This window comes from Equus asinus, chromosome 8 (genome assembly GCF_041296235.1).
Source record: "Equus asinus isolate D_3611 breed Donkey chromosome 8, EquAss-T2T_v2, whole genome shotgun sequence".
Taxonomy (NCBI): Eukaryota; Metazoa; Chordata; class Mammalia; order Perissodactyla; family Equidae; genus Equus; species Equus asinus.
The window spans coordinates 52,246,443-52,264,966 of record NC_091797.1 but is presented as its reverse complement, the minus strand read 5'-3'; the positions used below and the strand labels follow the sequence as shown (position 1 = coordinate 52,264,966).

The 18,524-nt window shown below is 39.0% G+C and overlaps 1 protein-coding gene across 1 annotated transcript in view; it reads right to left on the bottom strand.

Annotated features, from left to right (window-relative positions):
- The window catches only part of KIF13A (kinesin family member 13A), a 187,105-nt gene that overhangs the window by 102,869 nt on the left and 65,712 nt on the right, over window positions 1–18,524 (bottom strand). Inside the window, 1 exon segment of the mRNA XM_070515598.1 lies at window positions 8,445–8,457. Coding sequence (XP_070371699.1) covers window positions 8,445–8,457 — 13 coding nt within the window.

The following is an 18,524-nucleotide window of genomic DNA, read 5'->3' as shown; positions in this document are numbered from 1 at the left end:
CAGACACTCTGTGGGCCATGTGGAAGACCTGGAACTGGGCCTCTGAAGGCAAAGCTACTGTGACCGAGGACGTTTTCCTGTTCTCCATCAATGGAGCGTGCATAATGACACAATTAGATAGTGATTCTCCACACACATACGTGCCCTCCCTCTGTACCACCTCCTGCCAAAATCCAAAGTTTACGAGAAGGTGACTAAATGAACAAGCAACTCCCCCATTTTACCTCTATTTGCAGTATCTTTAAGACAAAAACTTTGGACTCAAAACTATAGTCACACTGATAAAGAAAAACACACCTACCTCAACTCTAAAAACCATGAGACAAAGGCTCTTTATTTATGTATTTATTTCTTAAACTAACAAGGAGGCATGAAGCAGGTGTCTCTATGTTGTGTAAAAGCTTACTTTTCTTTTTAAGGGAAATAAAACATTTCTATAAACATTGCATAATATACTACTGGTGAAAGGATTAAAAGGTCACAGTTGGTCTATGCTGAAATAAATGTTTCTCTGCTTAGAAGTACAAATTTACAAAATTGTAACACTTACCAAAGAGAAAAATCCAAATATATAGTACAAGACAATCTGTACAAATATAAATTTGTATAAATTTCCCTTTCCATTCTAACATGCCACATACACACGGTATATAAAAAAATTTCAATCTAACTTTTAAAAGTCCACTAGAAGAATATCTTCATCTTTGCCTTGTCCTAACACAAGACTAGAAAAAATAACTTTTTTTTTGAGGAAGATTTGCTCTGAGCTAATTACTGCCAGTCCTCCTCTTTTTGCTGAGGAAGCCTGGCCCTGAGCTAACATCCGTGCCCATCTTCCTTACCTTTATATGTGGGACACCTACCACAGCATGGCGTGCCAAGCGGTGCCACGTCTGCACCCAGGATCCAAACCGGGAAACCCCGGGCCACTAAGAAGTGGAGAGTGTGAACTCAACCGCCGCGCCACTGGGCCGGCCCCAAAAAAATAACTTTTAAGACAAAAGAAACTCAGTTCAGAGAGAACAAGAGCAAGTAGCCTCAAAATGCCACCACCAGCAGCAGCACACATATGAGTACCTGGTTTCTCTTCTTTTTTTTTTTTTTTTTAAGATTTTAATTTTTCCTTTTTCTCCCCAAAGCCCCCCGGTACATAGTTGTGTATTCTTCGTTGTGGGTTCTTCTAGCTGTGGCATGTGGGACGCTGCCTCAGCGTGGTCTGATGAGCAGTGCCATGTCCGCGCCCAGGATTCGAACCAACGAAACACTGGGCCGCCTGCAGCGGAGCGCGCAAACTTAACCACTCAGCCACGGGGCCAGCCCCACCTGGTTTCTCTTCTTAATTTTCATTGGCAATTCCTTCTCTTCCCATTCCCCAGAGCAGGAGCATGGTGCTAGTCTCTATTCTCTCCTGTTTTCTATTGCACTTAATCCTTTATTCCTTGATAACTTAACAGATCTCCCTTCCTTCATCTCTCATCTCATTCCCACAAGAATTCACCTGACCTTTCTAGGGCAGAGACTGCAAACCTTGTAGAACCTGCTAGGCATCCATATCAGATGCTTTGCCATCATTTCCACTTCAACCCACTCTAAAACTGAACACATCAACTTCTCCCTGAGCCAAACCTGCTCTTTCTTCTTTAACTCCTGTTGAATTTTCAGTCACTCAGTTTCAAATTCCAGAATAATCTCGGACTCCTTTTGCTGTATTGGCTTCTCCCATACGTTGTCAGCATCCAAGTCCTGGATACTCCATTTCAGCAATGTTTTGATAATTCTTCCCTTCCCGTCTCACAGCACTGCTCCAGGGCAGGCTCTTATTACCTCTTTTCTGGCATATTTTATTGAATACCATCTCTAGCCTCCCCAAAGATCAAACCAAATTCATCCTATGCTCTGCTTTCAGATGAACCTTCTGAAAGGGAGCCTCGACTAGACCCTGCTTTGTTCAAAATAGGCAACAGTGAGACACTGAAGGTATCAAGGTCCAACCCTGACATCAAGGCCTTCCAAAGCTGGATTTGGTTTTAACCTCTTTCTAGATGTGTCACTCAGGACTCTCCTTCATGTACTGTTAGTCCAACTCTGTGCTTTGTCATTCTCTAAACACAGTCAGCACTCTCTTTTCTCCATCTCTTGCCACATCCGTCTATAATCCAATGACTAAATACACACGGGGTTTTTTAAAAGGTCTTGTGCATTTTTTCACTAAGTATTTGTTGTTACTGCCATTGAGTCGATTCTGACTCCCAGCAACCCTGTGTACAGCAGAGCAGAACCCTGCCCGGTCTTTTTGCACCATCTCCTCACCTTCTGGCGCTATATCAGACAATGCTCTGCTGCTGTTCATTGGATTTTCATGGCCAATTTTTTCAGAAGTGGGTGGCGATGTCCTTCTTCCTAGTCTGTCTTAGTCTGGAAGCTCCACTGAAACCTGTCCATCATGGGTGACCCTGCTGGTATTTGAAATGCCAGTGGCATAACTCTTAGCATCACATAACATGCAGCCACCACAGTATGACAACCGACAGATGGGTGATGTGGTTCCCAGACTGGGAAACAAACCCAAGCCATGGCAGTGACAGCACTGAAGCTTAACCACTAGACCACCAGGGAGTGCTGGCTTTCACTAAGTATATCCCTAAGTATTTAATGTTTTTGAAGCTACTGCATATTATTGGGGTTTTGTTAAATTTTATTTTCTGATTTCATTGTTAGTATAAACAAATAAAACTTATATTTTGACCTTTTTCCTGCCACCTTGCCACTTATAATTTCTAGGAGCTTGTTTGGAGATTTCTTAATGTTCTCCGAGTATATGACCTTATTGTCTATAAATAAAGATATTTTTTCTTCCTCCTTTCCAATCTGAATTTATTTCTTTTTCGTGTCTTACTGCACTGGCCAGGACCTCTAGTCAAGGCTGAATAGAAGTGGACAGATCAATATAAATGGAAAGTGTTCAGTTTTTTACCATTAAGCATGATGGCAACTATGATTTTAATGGATGCCCTTTGCTTTGTTGAGGTTTCTGTCTACTACTAGCTTGCTGCAAATATAAGTGTTAAATTTTGTCAAATGCTTTGTTCTGCATCTACCGAGATAATCACATGGTTCTTCTTTTTCATTTTGTTAATATGATGAATTACACTTATTTTTTCCTAATTAATAGACTTTACTTTCTAAAGTAGTTTTAGGTTTACAGAAAAATTGAGTAACTAGTATACAGTTCCCATATACTTCCTCTTCTTGAGCATCCCCCTGCCAGTTTCCTCCATTATTAATAACTAGCATTAGTGTGTCATATTTGTTATAATTGTTGACCAACATTGATACATTATTCATAACTAAATTCCATAGTTTACATTAGAGTTCATTCTTTTGAACTGTAGTGTTCTATGAGTTTTGATAAAGGCATAATGTCATATATCCATGATTACAGTATCATACAGAATAGTTTCACAGCCCTAAAAATCCTATACTTCACCTATTCATCCCTCCTTACCTCCCACTCCCCCCAGCAACCACTGATTTTTTTCCCTCTCTGAAGGCACCCAAGTTTGCAGTGAATTTTAATTTGGGTTTAAAGTGGATCTGGCATATTATAAGTACTGAATTAAAGATAGCTATTATTAATAGAAACAAAGGAAATAGAATTCTAGGAGTACAGTTCCAGGGGTTGACATAAAGAATGTGAGACCTTTCCTGCATAACAGTTGAGTAGAAATAGTGATAATTCAATCAAATATTCAAAATGACATTCCGAACTTTCTCCTAATCAGCACTCCTACCTTAGAACACTTGTTAGTAAAATGCAAAAAATCCTTACACATAATAGAAATAGTGCACATGGCAGGCAGGTAGTTATTATTTGCCATTATCACAGAATTAGACATAATTTCAACAAGTGCCCAAACACAGACTACATGAAAAAATATTCCTTAGGAAAACACAAATTAATGACAAGAGAATCCAAGCTGGTGGTGAGATTTGTAAGGTCCAGCAGGCACTTTCCCTCTGGGGTCAGGCCAGAGGGGAGCATTAGGATCAGGGTCTAGGCAGGCATTTGGGTCTTCTGGAGAAGGGAATCAGGGCAGAAAGTGCTCTCTGGCTCAGTCCCTAGCAAAGTGGCTCTGTCTATCAGTGAAGAGGATCATTAATTTAGTTAGACTTGAACCTTCTTTCTGTTACACTGGTGAGTGTCTTTCTGCTCCAGCAGATCTGCCTTTTTTTCTCTCCATTCCTTCAACAGTCATTGTGTAGCTGCCATGTGCTATGGGCATTGTCCTAGGTAAACCACTAATTTTAAATGTCTTATAGTGTTGCCTTTTCCAGAATGTCATATAGTTGGAATCATATAGTAGGTAGCCTTTTCAGATTGGCTTCTTTCACTCAGCAATTATGCATTTAAGGTTTCTTCATATCTTTTCATGGCTTGACAGCTCATACAATATTCCACGGTATGGATGTACCGCAGTTTGTTTATCCATTCCCTTAGTGAACAACACCTTGGTTGGTTCCAGTTTTTGGCAAAATGAATGAAGCTGCTGTAAATACTCATGTGTAGGTTTTTGTGTGGACAGACATTTTGAACTCATTTGGATGAATATCTGGAAGTATGACTGCTCAGTTGTATGCATGCTCAGCATTGTAAGAAACCTCCAAGTTGTCTTCCAAAGGGGCTATACCACTTTTCATTCTCACCAGCAATGAATGAGAGTTCCTGTTGTTCCACATCCTCATCAGCTTTGGTATTGTCAGATTTGTGGATTTTAGTCATTCTAACAGGTGTGTAGTGGTATCTCATTTTAATGTGCAATTCCCTAAAGACATATGATAATGAGCACTTTTTCATGTGTCTATTTGCTATTTGTATACCTTCTTTGGTGAAGTGTCTGTTCAGGTCTTTTGTCCATTTTTTAACTGTGTGGTTCATTTTTTTACTGTTGAGTTTTAAGAGTTATTTGTATATTTTGGATAACAAACCTCTATCAGATGTGTTTTTCAAATATTTTCTCCCAGAAGTTTTACAGTTTTGCATTTTATATTTAGATCTATGATTCATGATCTATGATTCATTTTAAGTTAATTTTTGTGAAGGGTATAAGGTCTGTATCTAAATTCATTTCTGTGCATGTGGATGTCCAGTTGTTCCAGCACCAATTGTCTCTTCTGTACTTTATTTTGATATTCTCTGCTAACCTATCTTCTAGTTATTTAATTCTCTCTTCAGCTGGATTTATTCTGCTGTTAAACCCTATCACTAAGTTCTTAATTTTGGCTTTGGGTTTGTCAGGGTCAGAATTTCTATTGGGTTATTTTCCAAATCTGTTTTGTCACCTTTTATAATTTTCAGTCCTCTCTGACATTTAAAAAGTCTTATCTTACATCTCTTTGAATATAATAAGTATAGTTATTTTAAAGTTCATGCCTAACAACTTGAATATCTGAAGCATCTGTATATCTATTTCTACTTTTATTATTTCTGCTAGTTCTTGTTCATGTTGTCTTATCTTATAATACACCTCTTTATCTTCGATTGTGTGCTGGATAGTGTATTTTATAAAAGGTTTATGGAATCATTAGAGATGTAGGATCAAATGTGCTTCTTCTAGGTGCCTATGGGGACCTGGATTTTAGGATCATTTTGATCCAATTTTTGTGCTTGAGATTTTCTGGATCACACAAAGATCTTGCAACAACCAGACAGCAATCCAAGTGAGGACTGGTTTACTTCTGTTTCACCTTTATACCTGACCCAAGGCTGGATGTCAATCCACTTTGTCGACCCAAAGTATAAGGAGTTTACCAAGGACTCCACCTCTAGCAGACCCTAAACTTCAACACTTTTGTCCCCCAGGACCCCTCAAGCCCTGCAAGGCTGTGAGAAACATCGCTCTGCCTTTAAGCTGCTTTTATCTGAAAGGCATACATCCAAACAACAGGTTTATCTCTCTATATTTCCACCTTCTCTTGGATCTTGGACTGCCAATTCCTCACTACACTGGTATTTCTCCACTGCCTTAAAGCATAAAAATATTAAAAAAGTATTTCGTCCAGTCATAGTTGTCCTCAGTTCTGCAGAAGTCAGAACAGGATCCTTCATCCTATGACTTCCATAAATATTCTGCCTCTTCAACAAATTGGTTTTATATTAAATTGTGATTAGGCTCCCTATCTTACCCTCATTAGAATGCTAGGATTGGGTCTGATTCATGCAGCACTTGTCCCCTGCCTGGAATAATTATTTGTTAAATCAAATCAACCATTCTTCTCTGATGCTTCTGCTAATTATTCATGTCAAAATCTCACTGTTTTTATAAATCAACAAAACTTCATGTTTATATAATCATCATCAAAAACACCTTTCTCTTTCCCATTTGCTTTCAATGTTTACAGTTTCCGCAAGAAAAGGCCTTAACTGTTTCAGTGTCTTTTAAAAAAATCTGACTCTATTTGTCACTTATTTGATTTCAAGATGACCTTTGTACTTTGCAGATGTGCCTTATGGCACATATGGCATGCATGTACATACTTAAACATGGTGATTTAACATTTTATTTTGAAAATTTCATGACCTCTTAGGAATTATTACTAAGATACCAAGTGAAACCACTAAGCTATATATCCTGGATAGAAAGTAACTACAACATTTCTGAGTATGAAGCAATTAGTGATTTTTTAAAAAATGTGTTTTTGTGTCTCTTTTTCATTTCATTGCTTTGCTTTCACTAAGTAGCCATATGTGGAATTGTTCAGGATTTCATTGCCCATTTTGTGGGGAAAGAATTAAATAGATCACATGGTGGGCCGTCTGTTCTGAAACCTCTAGGAACCAACAGCAAGGGAAGGAAGGGCTACTTAAGGGGAACTCACATCCTTCTGAATAGCAGAGACACTGTTTTGGTTGCAAATTTCAGGGACTATATCCATATCAATAATTGCTCAGAGAGAACCTCCTAATCCCCAGATTATACTTCTATAAAATCATATATTTCTTCTTTCTTAAAAGATCTCATAGTATTTGTTTGATGTGTGCCTTCCTTGCTGAAGTTGAAACTCATACTTAGTGTCGAGGGCAATTCCTATACTGCCTTCAATAAACATAAGATAACATTTAGCATTTTAGTGGGTTTCCATACTTCAAAAGCTAAATTGGATTTTCCTTCATAACCCCAGAGGCAAGTAAGCCAACTCTATTCTGGAGCCTTACCTTCATACAATATATCTTAGATTATGACCATATAATGCGTGTGGGTGTAGCCTGTCTTGATCCCATCTCAGAAACCAGATCTATAATCAGCATCACTGGTCAGGGGCTAATTGAATTTCTCCTCCCTTTTGGCACTAAGTGTCCTTTTGATACCCAATAAAATACTCACCGGTAACAAAATCAGCCTTCAGTTATTCAGGAGTTGGTCATTCAGATCCCCTGCTTCTCATATACTTTTCCCCCACCTACTCTCTAACTTTTAGGCTTCTCACTGGTAAACATGGCATCGAATGTTGGCCAGAGCAAGGTGGACAATTCCAATTAGTGGACTTTGTGATTGGCTAGAAACTCCAATGGAGCTCATAAAGTTGGTGGATGGTTGAAACTCTATCTAATTATGATATCAACTATTCTTAGTAGGACACAGAAAACATATTTTGCCCACTTAATAATCATAGTTACCACAGTATCAGTCTATGACGTTATGATTTTTGTCCTTCTACTTTCTTTGTTGTTAGTGCCATTGAGTCAATTCCGACTCCTAGTGACCCTGCGTACAGCAGAGCTGAACCCTGCCCGGTCTTTTTGCACTATCCTGTCACCTTCTGGCGCTGTACCAGACAAGGTTCTGCTGCTATTGGTAGGGTTTTCATGGCCAATTTTTGCAGAAGTGGGTGGCCATGTCCTTCTTCCTACAGCGTCTTAGTCTGGAAGTTCCACTGAAACCTGTCCACCATGGGTGACCCTGTTGGTATTTGAAATACCTGTGGCATAGCTTTCAGGGTCACAGCAACATGCAGCCACCACACTACGACAAGTGACAGATGGGTGATGTGGTTTCCTAATCGGGAAACGAACCTGGGCTGATACCGTACAGCCCCAGCTCCTCTATTTACTCAATCTGTGAATTAGGACATGATATTTCATCTCCCTGAGCTTCATTTCATCATCAATAAAATAGAACAGTAACCTGAAAGGTTTGCTCTGAGGACCGGAGCATTAATTCTAAGAATGAAATAATGTATGAAAGTGCTTTATAAATGTACAGGAGCATTCTAATTTTATATCATTACCAAAATTAATTGTTTATACATGGTTTAAGTTTTACATTAGAATGCTGATTTTTCTTCTCAAGTGGTGAGATGTTCCACATGGGTTATTATGATGGATAAAATCCTGGATTTCTGCACACTTAGCCAGTATGCATGCCAAATTCCACATCAGTGCTTACCTTGGGAGGTTTCCTTAATGATGGAAACAAAAAATTTCCGCAGCAGAGGTAGAGAAGGTTGTCAACACAGCAGCCATATCAGACAGAAGCAATGAAAAAGAAAAAACATAAGGGAAACTCAGCATCTTGATAACATGATCTGAAAGATACTCTACTTCAACAAAGATCAGAAGCCAAATTCACTTCACTGCCTGAAGTGATAAACTCTTATATTTGCTAAAAAAACAGCATAGGCATAATGCATTTCTTTCCTGGTTTAACAGAATGGATACAGTCACTCAGGAGTACTTTTAAAGATTCTAAAAATGCCCACAGAAGAGCATCAAGATAAAGAAAGATGCTGCCATCATATTGCATGTGGTCAAATACTTTTACAACAATTTTCATACTTAAATTTTCCTTAAGTTAGTATTAAAATATATGTACATTTCCTTTGATAAATACTTCATACAGGACTTTTTCCCACTTAAAAACCATAGTTCTAGATGAAAATTTTCACATATTTCAACCCTGAACAGAAATTTAATAGCAAGTTACATCCTTCCCCGATCACCAACCACACATGCACTTCTTTAACATTCATTTTTGTATGTTAATAACTCAAAAATTACTGAAATCTCACCTGGAGAAAACTCTGAAAACAAAATAGTTCTCAAAGTAACAAACCCTTAGCCAGACCTACTTTGTAAATGTTTTCATCGTGTACAAAATTAAGGCGCTGAACTACGATTTTTTTTTTTTTGAGGAAGATTAGCTCTCAGCTAACATCTGCCACCAATCCTCCTCTTTTTGCTGAGGAAGACTGGCCCTGAGCTAACATCTGTGCCCATCTTCCTCTACTTTATATGTGGGACGCCTGCCACAGCATGGCTTGACAAGTGGTGCCATGTCCACACCCGGGATCCAAACTAGCAAACCCCGGGCTGCTGGAGTGGAATGTGCAAACTTAACTGCTGCACCACCAGGCCAGCCCCTGAACTATGATTTTTATGGTATGTGATCCTATGACAGTTCTTGACCTTCCTGATGTAGTTACTCTTAATCAGCGTCCATTATAATCAATTCATAAACTGTAAAATTATTGTTAAATAGGAATGGCGGAAATTGTTCCATGGCTTTAATCCTTCACAGGGAACAGAATCATGAGGATAAGAAAATGGATTTTCCGGGGCAGAGGGTATGGAAATCAAAAGGTGCAGGCAAAAATAGCATGGTGCCTTTTCTCCATCACTGAGTCCAACAATCCTCAGAGAGCTCTGAGAGTCCCAAACAAAACTCAGAGCTCAGCAGCAAGGAAAGACAGCCCATGGATTCCACAATCAGGCAGACAAACCTACACTTTCAAATCTAGGGAAAAAAATCATGACATTCCTATAAGGATGAAGTTGAAACATCATCTTCCTGAAATTCTATGAATTAGCTGAAAGGAAATGAGCCCTTATGTCATTACCTCTGACACTTAGGCACCATGGGAACATGATTTTTGTCTTCAGGTTTTAGAGGGGAACTCTGTCTAGAATAACTGGTATCCTGGCTGCTGTCAAGCAAGTCTCAACATTCTGTGTGTCTGCCCTTTAAAACAAGATAAACATTTATAGATGTTATAATAAAAATGCACGAGTGTTTTTAATTCTAGGAAAGCCATGGATATTTGCTCTGAGCTTGAGTTTTCTGCCAAGAAAATTTCCTTAAGTGAAACACTGCTCTGGAAGTCATCTGTTCTGAGCAGGTAGAACAATAATGAAAACTTTGTGCACGATACTGTTGACTAAGCCTTCTCTTATTTTGTTTGCTTTATTTTTTAAAAACCATTTAAATCACTATTTAACAAAGGAAAGAAAAATCACTTGGGTTACAATAAGGCAATCACACAAAACAGCACAGACGAAGCTAATAAAGCATATGTTTCACATTTTGGTAACAGTGAACCAAGTAACCTAAGTGGGGGGAGGGGGGGTAGAAACATGCTAATAGCAATCCCAGAGATCTCTCCTGAGTTCTCATGTGCTTCCTTTATGCTACAATCATTATCATTATGATGTACAATCATTATCACCAGCAGCAAAGAACAAGTGCTGGTTTGTAGCCAGTAGTATATTTACCTCCTAAGTTGTCCAATAATAAAGCTATCCTTTCTTCATTGACATTCCAAGATTGTTTTCTTTATTCCTCTTAGGAAACGAATCCTATTTCAGCATTTTAAGTACTTTAAAAGTATATCCCTTATAATTCTGCTCCCTTCTTTTATGTTTCCGACTACGGACTCCTTGTTAAGAATAAGTGGAGACAGGGAAGCAGAGGGAAAAGGGAAGCCACTGAATTCATCTGCAGCTACCCAAATGTACTCATCATTTCGTTTAGAGCAAGGACCCTTATTACAGAAGGAAAAGTCAGTCATGCAGTGCATCACTACTTCATTAACTGGTAAACCTTCCTTGAGGCGTGAATTAGGTGATAAGCAACTAAGTCATCCTAATTCAGAACCAGAGTTTACTGCCCCAATCCCTGGAGGTTATATATCATTCTTTGGGAGTTGTGAAGAAAAGTCTTTCCAAAATGAGCAATACCAATACTATAATCAAATACACTATCCTATCCTTTGAAAAAACCTGATGTGATATTCCAATGTAAAAATAAAAGTTTTCACACATATATGAAAAAGATGACATATAAACATCTATCAGAAACATAATATTAAACACATATTTTTAAAATTATAGCCTTTTGTTGATTATATCAATAGTGTTATCAATAGAATTCCATCTAACTCTGTCAGGTCCAGCTTATTGTTGAGATACCCGTATGGCTCAATTACAGTAAGAAAGAGGCAATATCTCTGGCTAAGTGAACATCCAGTGAAACAGAACATCCCTTGAAACAGACCTAACCGACCCGCAGACGTAGGCTTGGTTGCTGACTCATTAGACAACAGAGCATTCCATTGACTTGGCTAGCGGCATGCGGTCTCTTGACCACTCTCTACTGCTCACCCTCTCATTCATCCTCAAAAAGTCCTTGTTTTTAATTACGTGAACCTCTGTAAGTTATGAGGAGATTTTTTTGTGTGTATTCCAAACAAACTGAATACAATTTGACATTTTAGAAATCACCAAGGTAATAATGTTTCTAGGTCCCAGGATTTGGAGAAGAAATAAGGAGATGCAGTTCTACATTGATAGTTGCTCTATCTTGTAAAACACTGAAACTTCTTTTCTCTCCTAAGACAAGAAAGTCAATGTACCTCTTCAAGTCACCCACACCAGGTGTATTCACCACACAACTCATATAATTTCCATGCTTCTATCCCACGTCTGTCCTCCTGCTCTGCCTTATCAAATCTTCCTACTCTCTGAGACCCAGCTCAAGGCTCAGTTCTCTCAATTACTCACCAATTGTTTGAGATTACCTTGGCCTTCACCACCTTCATACTCAAGGATTCCTATGGTCAACAAAAGAGCTTAGTGCTTACTGGCACACATACAGTTCTGTAGCCTGCAGTAATGCTGTCTGTATTTGAATCTTTTATATCCTTAAGATTTAAATCTCTTGAAAGCAGAGGCCATGCCACATGCTACTTTCATGATCTATGTCCCCAATCCCACAGATTCATGTAGGACTGGAAGCATTACAAGAACTCAGAAGCAATTTTTTACATTAGTGAGTTAAACATAATCCAGATGTGAGGATTTACTTCGATCACCACCACAATCCCATGATCCCACAATTTGGGGGCAAGATTGCTTGCATTTAATAGCAGTGGAGACTTCAGAGATTGTTACAAATTGTAGACTATTTCCAATGACTTATTTAAAAATAATTATTTCTCTAGACCAGCATTTTACACAGAGAAGTTCAATGGGGTATTAATAAGGGTCAAGCCCTCATAAGCTTCTAAGGTCAACTAAGTTCAGAAATGTAGCCTCAGCTTGATAAAACTAGAAGATATATACAAGCACTAGGAAATAGGACTATAAAGATAAGTTGGACCTATATTGGGCCAGGTCTTGAATGAGGAGTCGGTCCTTAATTTAGTAGGTAGGACAGACCTGAAAAGTTTAACAAGAGAGTGAAATAAAGAAAGCAGTATAAGCAAGATACTTTAACAACCCTATATAGCTGAAGCTTTTCCCCTCCACCTCACACTGAAAGATTTCTGGGCCAAGGAGTCTTTTGTCCGTTATTTAGAGCCTATTGAATACAGTTAGCTACTTAGAACTTGGATGGCTTAAGATCTTGATGTGCACAAGCCCTAAAACCAGTCAGTACTTCAAGAGACATAAATGCCCAGTGTTTTCTTCTGAAACAGAAATTTTGCTTCCATGTATTTGCTATTTTATTGATTGATTGTTGGAAATTGCCACAATCTATATCTGAAAGATATACACAGCTAAGTGATATTTGACTCCTGGAGACTAGTCTAAGGACATGTTCTTTATGAAGCCCCTGATTATCAGTTCCAGCTTGGAGAACTAAACCCCAGGGATCAAAATCATCCAAGAACTCTGCTAACTATCAAGTATATACTGAGTACCAATCCCCACACTGTACATTATAGGTGCTTTGAGGGATATTTAGAGGAAAGAGGCACAATCTCTGACCTCAAGAAGCTTAACACTTTGTGAGAGAAACAGATACACACATGAATGATTATTAAATGGACTACGATAAGTGTCACAGCACAGATAGGAACAAAGAATTATATTCTGTCAACAAATGTTTAACACCCACTCTATGCTACTTTGTTGAGATACAAAAATAAATCAGACATGCTGCCTTTCACACAACAATCAACTGAACTTGTACACACATATTACAATACAATGTGATGTACAAGCAGCAGCCCAAAAGAGCAAGAGATCAGCTAGGAAAGTGGGCAAGTTTCTCAGAGGAGAAAAATCTAGAAGGCTGAACAGAGTCACCAAGCTGACAAGGCAAAGAAATGGCATCCAATAGGGGGAACCACCTAGGCAAAAAGCATTGGAATACATGGTCCACTCAAGGACCAGAGAGTTGTAGGATTGTTCTGCTAGTGAGCTCAGCAGTTTGGCCATAGAAACAGAGACGATGGGACATAGGATGATACAAGGTTGGGTTTTGCCAGATAGGTGGGTACAAAGGCCACCTTCACCCAGGATTTATTAACTGTAGTGTGAAGATGAGTTTATATAGTTGTGAACCAACAAGTCAACATATTCATATATTTTTTAAAAGCACTTCTATAAATTATAAAAAGTAGAAGCGATTTTTGAAGAGCCCTTGAAACCTATCACAAGAAGAATGTAAATGCCAAAAACATTAAATTCCTTGACAAATACTGGTTTAAAAACTTTGAAAAGGAGTTAGAGTCAGCCGATTATAAAGCTTATAGGAAGCTACAGGAAAATTTTCTGAACATATGAAGAAGGGAAGTGTTCATTCAAAGGAAGTGTTACCAATCAAAGCAGACTTTTAACACTAATATATCTGTTTTGCTTTGGAAGAGTATATATTCTAGAATCTACTAGGTTTAAGATATATGCTTAATGTCATTTTAAAATTGTTTTTCTCCTAACCTCCTACATCCTATAAGGCTTTGATCTTGCCATCTACAGATTTTGCTAACTGCGGCACTTTTCAAGAACACAAGCCCTGCGGTCGCCGAGGGACTACAATGAATCAATGGGAGGACCCAAAAGGGCATGGGTTGGATAGAGAGGAAGTAAAGTCAGGAGGAAGATGACAGACAGGGAGAAAACAACACAGTAAGAAACTCGTGGTCTGGATAAAGTTAAAGAGCAAAGACACTGGTTACAGTCAATGAGTGAGATGTAATATGTCAGAGGTAGACCGTTCCAGAGTAGTAAACCCTAACCTGGTCATAGCATCATGTCTGTAAAATGGAATGGACGGTTATATTTTAAATTAATAACTAACACTTATGGAGTTCTAACTATGTTCCAGATAAGTTTCTGTCAGTTCTACCTGGTTTAATGGATTTAACACATTTGATAACCCTACAAGGCTCCCTTTATTATTACTTTTCAAATGAAAAATACTGAGATACAAGGTACAGAGATTGTATGACTTGATCAAAGTCACATGGTAAATTGGCAGCAGTGCATGATTCAAACCCAGGCAGACTCTGGCTGTAGCACCCCCACTGTTAATGGCTATAATATATTTCCTCTCTTGAGTCTAGAAGAATTTAGTGAAAGCTCTTGAAGCCTAAGCTAGTGTACTGGATAGCAATCTATGTGGATGCTCAATCATGTGGATCATCCATGTCCACACGGGTCATCTATGTAAACGGCATCAACTGGCCCTGTCTGTGTCAAGGTCCTTCATGAATGTGTAGGAGGATCTCACAGGAGGAATGCCTTTTACATAAAGGAAAGGAATGACGCAGCAGTATGGAGTTAGAAGAAGGCTGCAAATTCCCACTCCCCCTGGGGAAGAAGGAAATTCAGCACCACAGGAGAGGGCTATGAATACAGCCACAAAAATGTGCATGAAGATGTGCTGGCGGCAAATCTTAGGCAGGGAACAGCTGAAACAAAGTTGAAGAGTACAGGATACGTTCAGGCAACAGCAGGTAGAGAGGTAACTGAGAGTAATAAAGCAGAAATAGTAGTGACCAAAGTGCAGAGAGCAGTGACTGCCACTCTGACTTTGACTTTTTCCAGAAGCAATTGCCATGGATGGTTAAAGCAATGAGAACAACATGGGCAGATCTGTTTCAGGAGGGTGTGATCGAGGCCACACCACCTACAGTGTTGGCAGTGAGATAACTTAATATTTAATATTAATACTGGTGACCCTCCCCTTGGCACCAACCACAGCCCTCGTGGTATGTAAGTCAGTACCACTGCAAAGGTAAGAGCAAAGTAGGATGGAAGGGAGAGAACAAAAACAAGAATTTGAAAGAAGAATCTGTAAGACTTGTTGACTGCTGTGCCCCACCCACCCGGCCTCCCCACTACATCTGCAAGGATGGAACCACGGCTGCACAGTGCGGAACGACTTCACATGGGATTTCTGTCACAGGTCTTGAAGTAGCCCTGATGAGATGAATGAAGGAAAAAACAGCTTCAATATCTTAACATTTAATATATTGTTGAGTTTAAAAATTTAATTCCAGGGGCCAGTCTGGCAGCTGAGCAGTTAAGTTCACACACTCTGCTTTGGCGACCTGGGGTTCACCAGTTTGGATCCAGGGTGCCGACCCACATACCACTTATCAAGCCATGCTGTGGCAGGTGTCCCACACATAAAATAGAGGAAGATGGGCATGAATGTTAGCTCAGGGCCAATATTCCTCAGCAAAAAAAAAAAAAAAAAAAAAAAAAAAAGAGGAAGATTGGCAGTGGATGTTAGCTCAGAGCTAATCTTCCTCAAAAAAAAAAAAAAAATTAATTCCAGGGGTCAGCGCCAGGGCCAAGAGGTTAAGTTTGCGCACTCCATTTCGGTGGCCCGGGGTTCACCAGTTCGGATCCTGGCCACAGATCTATACACTTCTCATTAAGCCATGCTGTGGTGGCATCCCAAATACAAAAAAAATAGAGGACGATTGGCACAGATTTTAGCTCAGCAACAATCTTCCTCAAGCAAAAAGAGGAAGATTGGCAACAGATGTTAGCTCAGGGCCAATCTTCCTCACCAAAAAGCATACCTTAAAAAAAGAAAAATCAGCAAAACTGAAAAAAAAAACAAAACTTAACTGCAAATGCATTTTCAACTAAAAAAACCCAACCAAATCTTCCTCAAAAAAAAACCCCACACATCGATAATCTCAATATTCCTTTAAAGAAACCTACTTCTTTTAAAAAAATTACCATTTCACTGAACTAAGTTTGCACCAGAGTGGAAAGACTTGTGGTTTGACTTTTTGGTATATTTGGACTATATCCTTCTGGCATAACTACACTTGGCTGAAATTTCTATAATAAGTAATAGAGGATAGTAGCGAAGAGTTCAGGATTAGGAGCCAGACAACTCTAGCTCTGCCATCATCTAGCATCATCTATGTTGACCTTGGGCAAGTTTATTAACCCCTTTGAGCTGCAGTGTCTGTGTCTATAAAATGGGGATGGAATAGTACTCCTTTAGGACCACTCAGTGATCACATGCGTGGCGAGGGTAACACTACACACCACTGGCACATGGTTATTACTCAATAAATGTTAGATGCTATTGTTGTTACAAGAAATAGCCCTCTTGGATAATACATGCAAAATGTCAACACAGCTCAAACTAAATTTCATTTAGGAAAAAGTTACTGGGAGTTGAAGAATGAGAGCACATTTTTTTACCAATAGAGAAAATTTGTTTTCATAAAAAACAAGGAAACATGATGTTAAAAATATGCTCTTCAAACAAGGACAGCAGAATGTTGGTAACTGTTGGAGTGCACTAACAAATACATGGATGGTCATTATACTCTTTAAAAAAAGTTCTCAAGATGTTCAAAATGTGTTCAATGTTCGGAAATTAGTTTTAGAGAAAAAAGAATATTCCATCACAAAAGTGAATACAAAATATTTTGAGTCTCCAGTGTCTTTGCTGGGAAGATAAGAATGACTGGCCTGCCGCCCTGCAAGACTCAAGTTTTAAGGATATAGGTCATGCCATCTCTGCTGACTAAGCAGGAAGATAGGCAGTGGTGACCCCTACTTGGAACTGACCAAAGCCTTCATGGTGTGTATCAAACGGCTTGCAAATAATCTATAGTCAATGAACTCTGGTTAAAGAACCCAATTAACCAATCAGTGAGTCATCAACCTCTCCTAATGTCAGGCTCATCTCCACTATGACTCTAGTAACTATAAATATGCTTCTGATAAAAACTTGGTTGGTTAAAAATGTTTTTTAATTAAAAAAATTTAATGTCATTCAGGTTGAGCTTAAAATCTAAATACCCTAACCTTGCAGGAGGAGTGAGGGGCTGGAGGTTGAACCAATCATCAATGGCTAATGATTTAACCAATCACGCTTATGTAATGAAGCCTCCATAAAAACCCTAACAGATGGGGTTCAGAGAGATTCTGCTGAACATGTGGAGGTGCTGGGAAGGGAGAATACCCAAAGGGCATGGAAGCTCTGCATCCCTTCCCACATACCTCGCCCTACACATCTCTTCTATCTGGCTGTTCCTGAGTTGTATCCTTTTAAAATAAACAAATAATCTAGTAAGTAAACTGTTTTCCTGAGTTCTGAGAGTTGCTGTAGCAAATTATCAAACCCAAGGAGGGGGTCATTGGAACCTGCAATTTATAGCCAGTCAGTCAGAAGTGCAGGTGACAACCTGGGACTTGCGCTTGGCATCTGCAGTGGGGGCAGGGAACGAGGGGGAAGTCTCGTGGGTCTGAGTCCTTAGCCTGGGGGATTTGATTTGTAGGACACCCAGTTGGTGCCCACAGAGAATCGTAGAACTGGTTGTTGATGTGGGAAAACCCATGCATATTTGGTGGCCAAAAGTATTGAGGGTAGAGTAGAGAAACAGAGTTTTTTCCTTTATAGTGGTCACTACTGGACAAAATCTGGAAATACTACCTAACCCCATGCTCCTCACAGTGTAGTCTGAGGGTTGGTGGCAGTCCATGAACTGTTACTGGTTCCAAAGGAGATAACAATCTCTTACAAGGTACTGGCCACTCTCACTTTCCCTTAGAGGTAAAATGCCACAATGCCCACTTTCCCAACATTTACAAAAGTATCCATCCATAATGGATTGAAATTAAAAAGGAAAAAGAAATGGTCCTTTGGAAAGTTTTTTTAATATTGCTACCCAGAAACCAAGTAGAAGTTTCAGAGGAAATTTTCATTTCTACGTAATCAACTGGTCATAAAAAAAGGTTACAATAACATGCAAAACTTGAGATGAATACACGAGAAACTATTAATCCAACATAATGATGTTCATATGGTCTATACATTTCCAAAATTAAAATGAGTTCACAAAGCAAATGGAAAGTTTTCCAAGTTATATGACATTATTTTATGTAATCACTATCCATCAATAATAGCTTCCCTGCCTTTTTTTTCCTAATATTGTCAAGGAAAGTAACTCCTGAATTGCTCCTCCCGACTAACACACAGCCGACT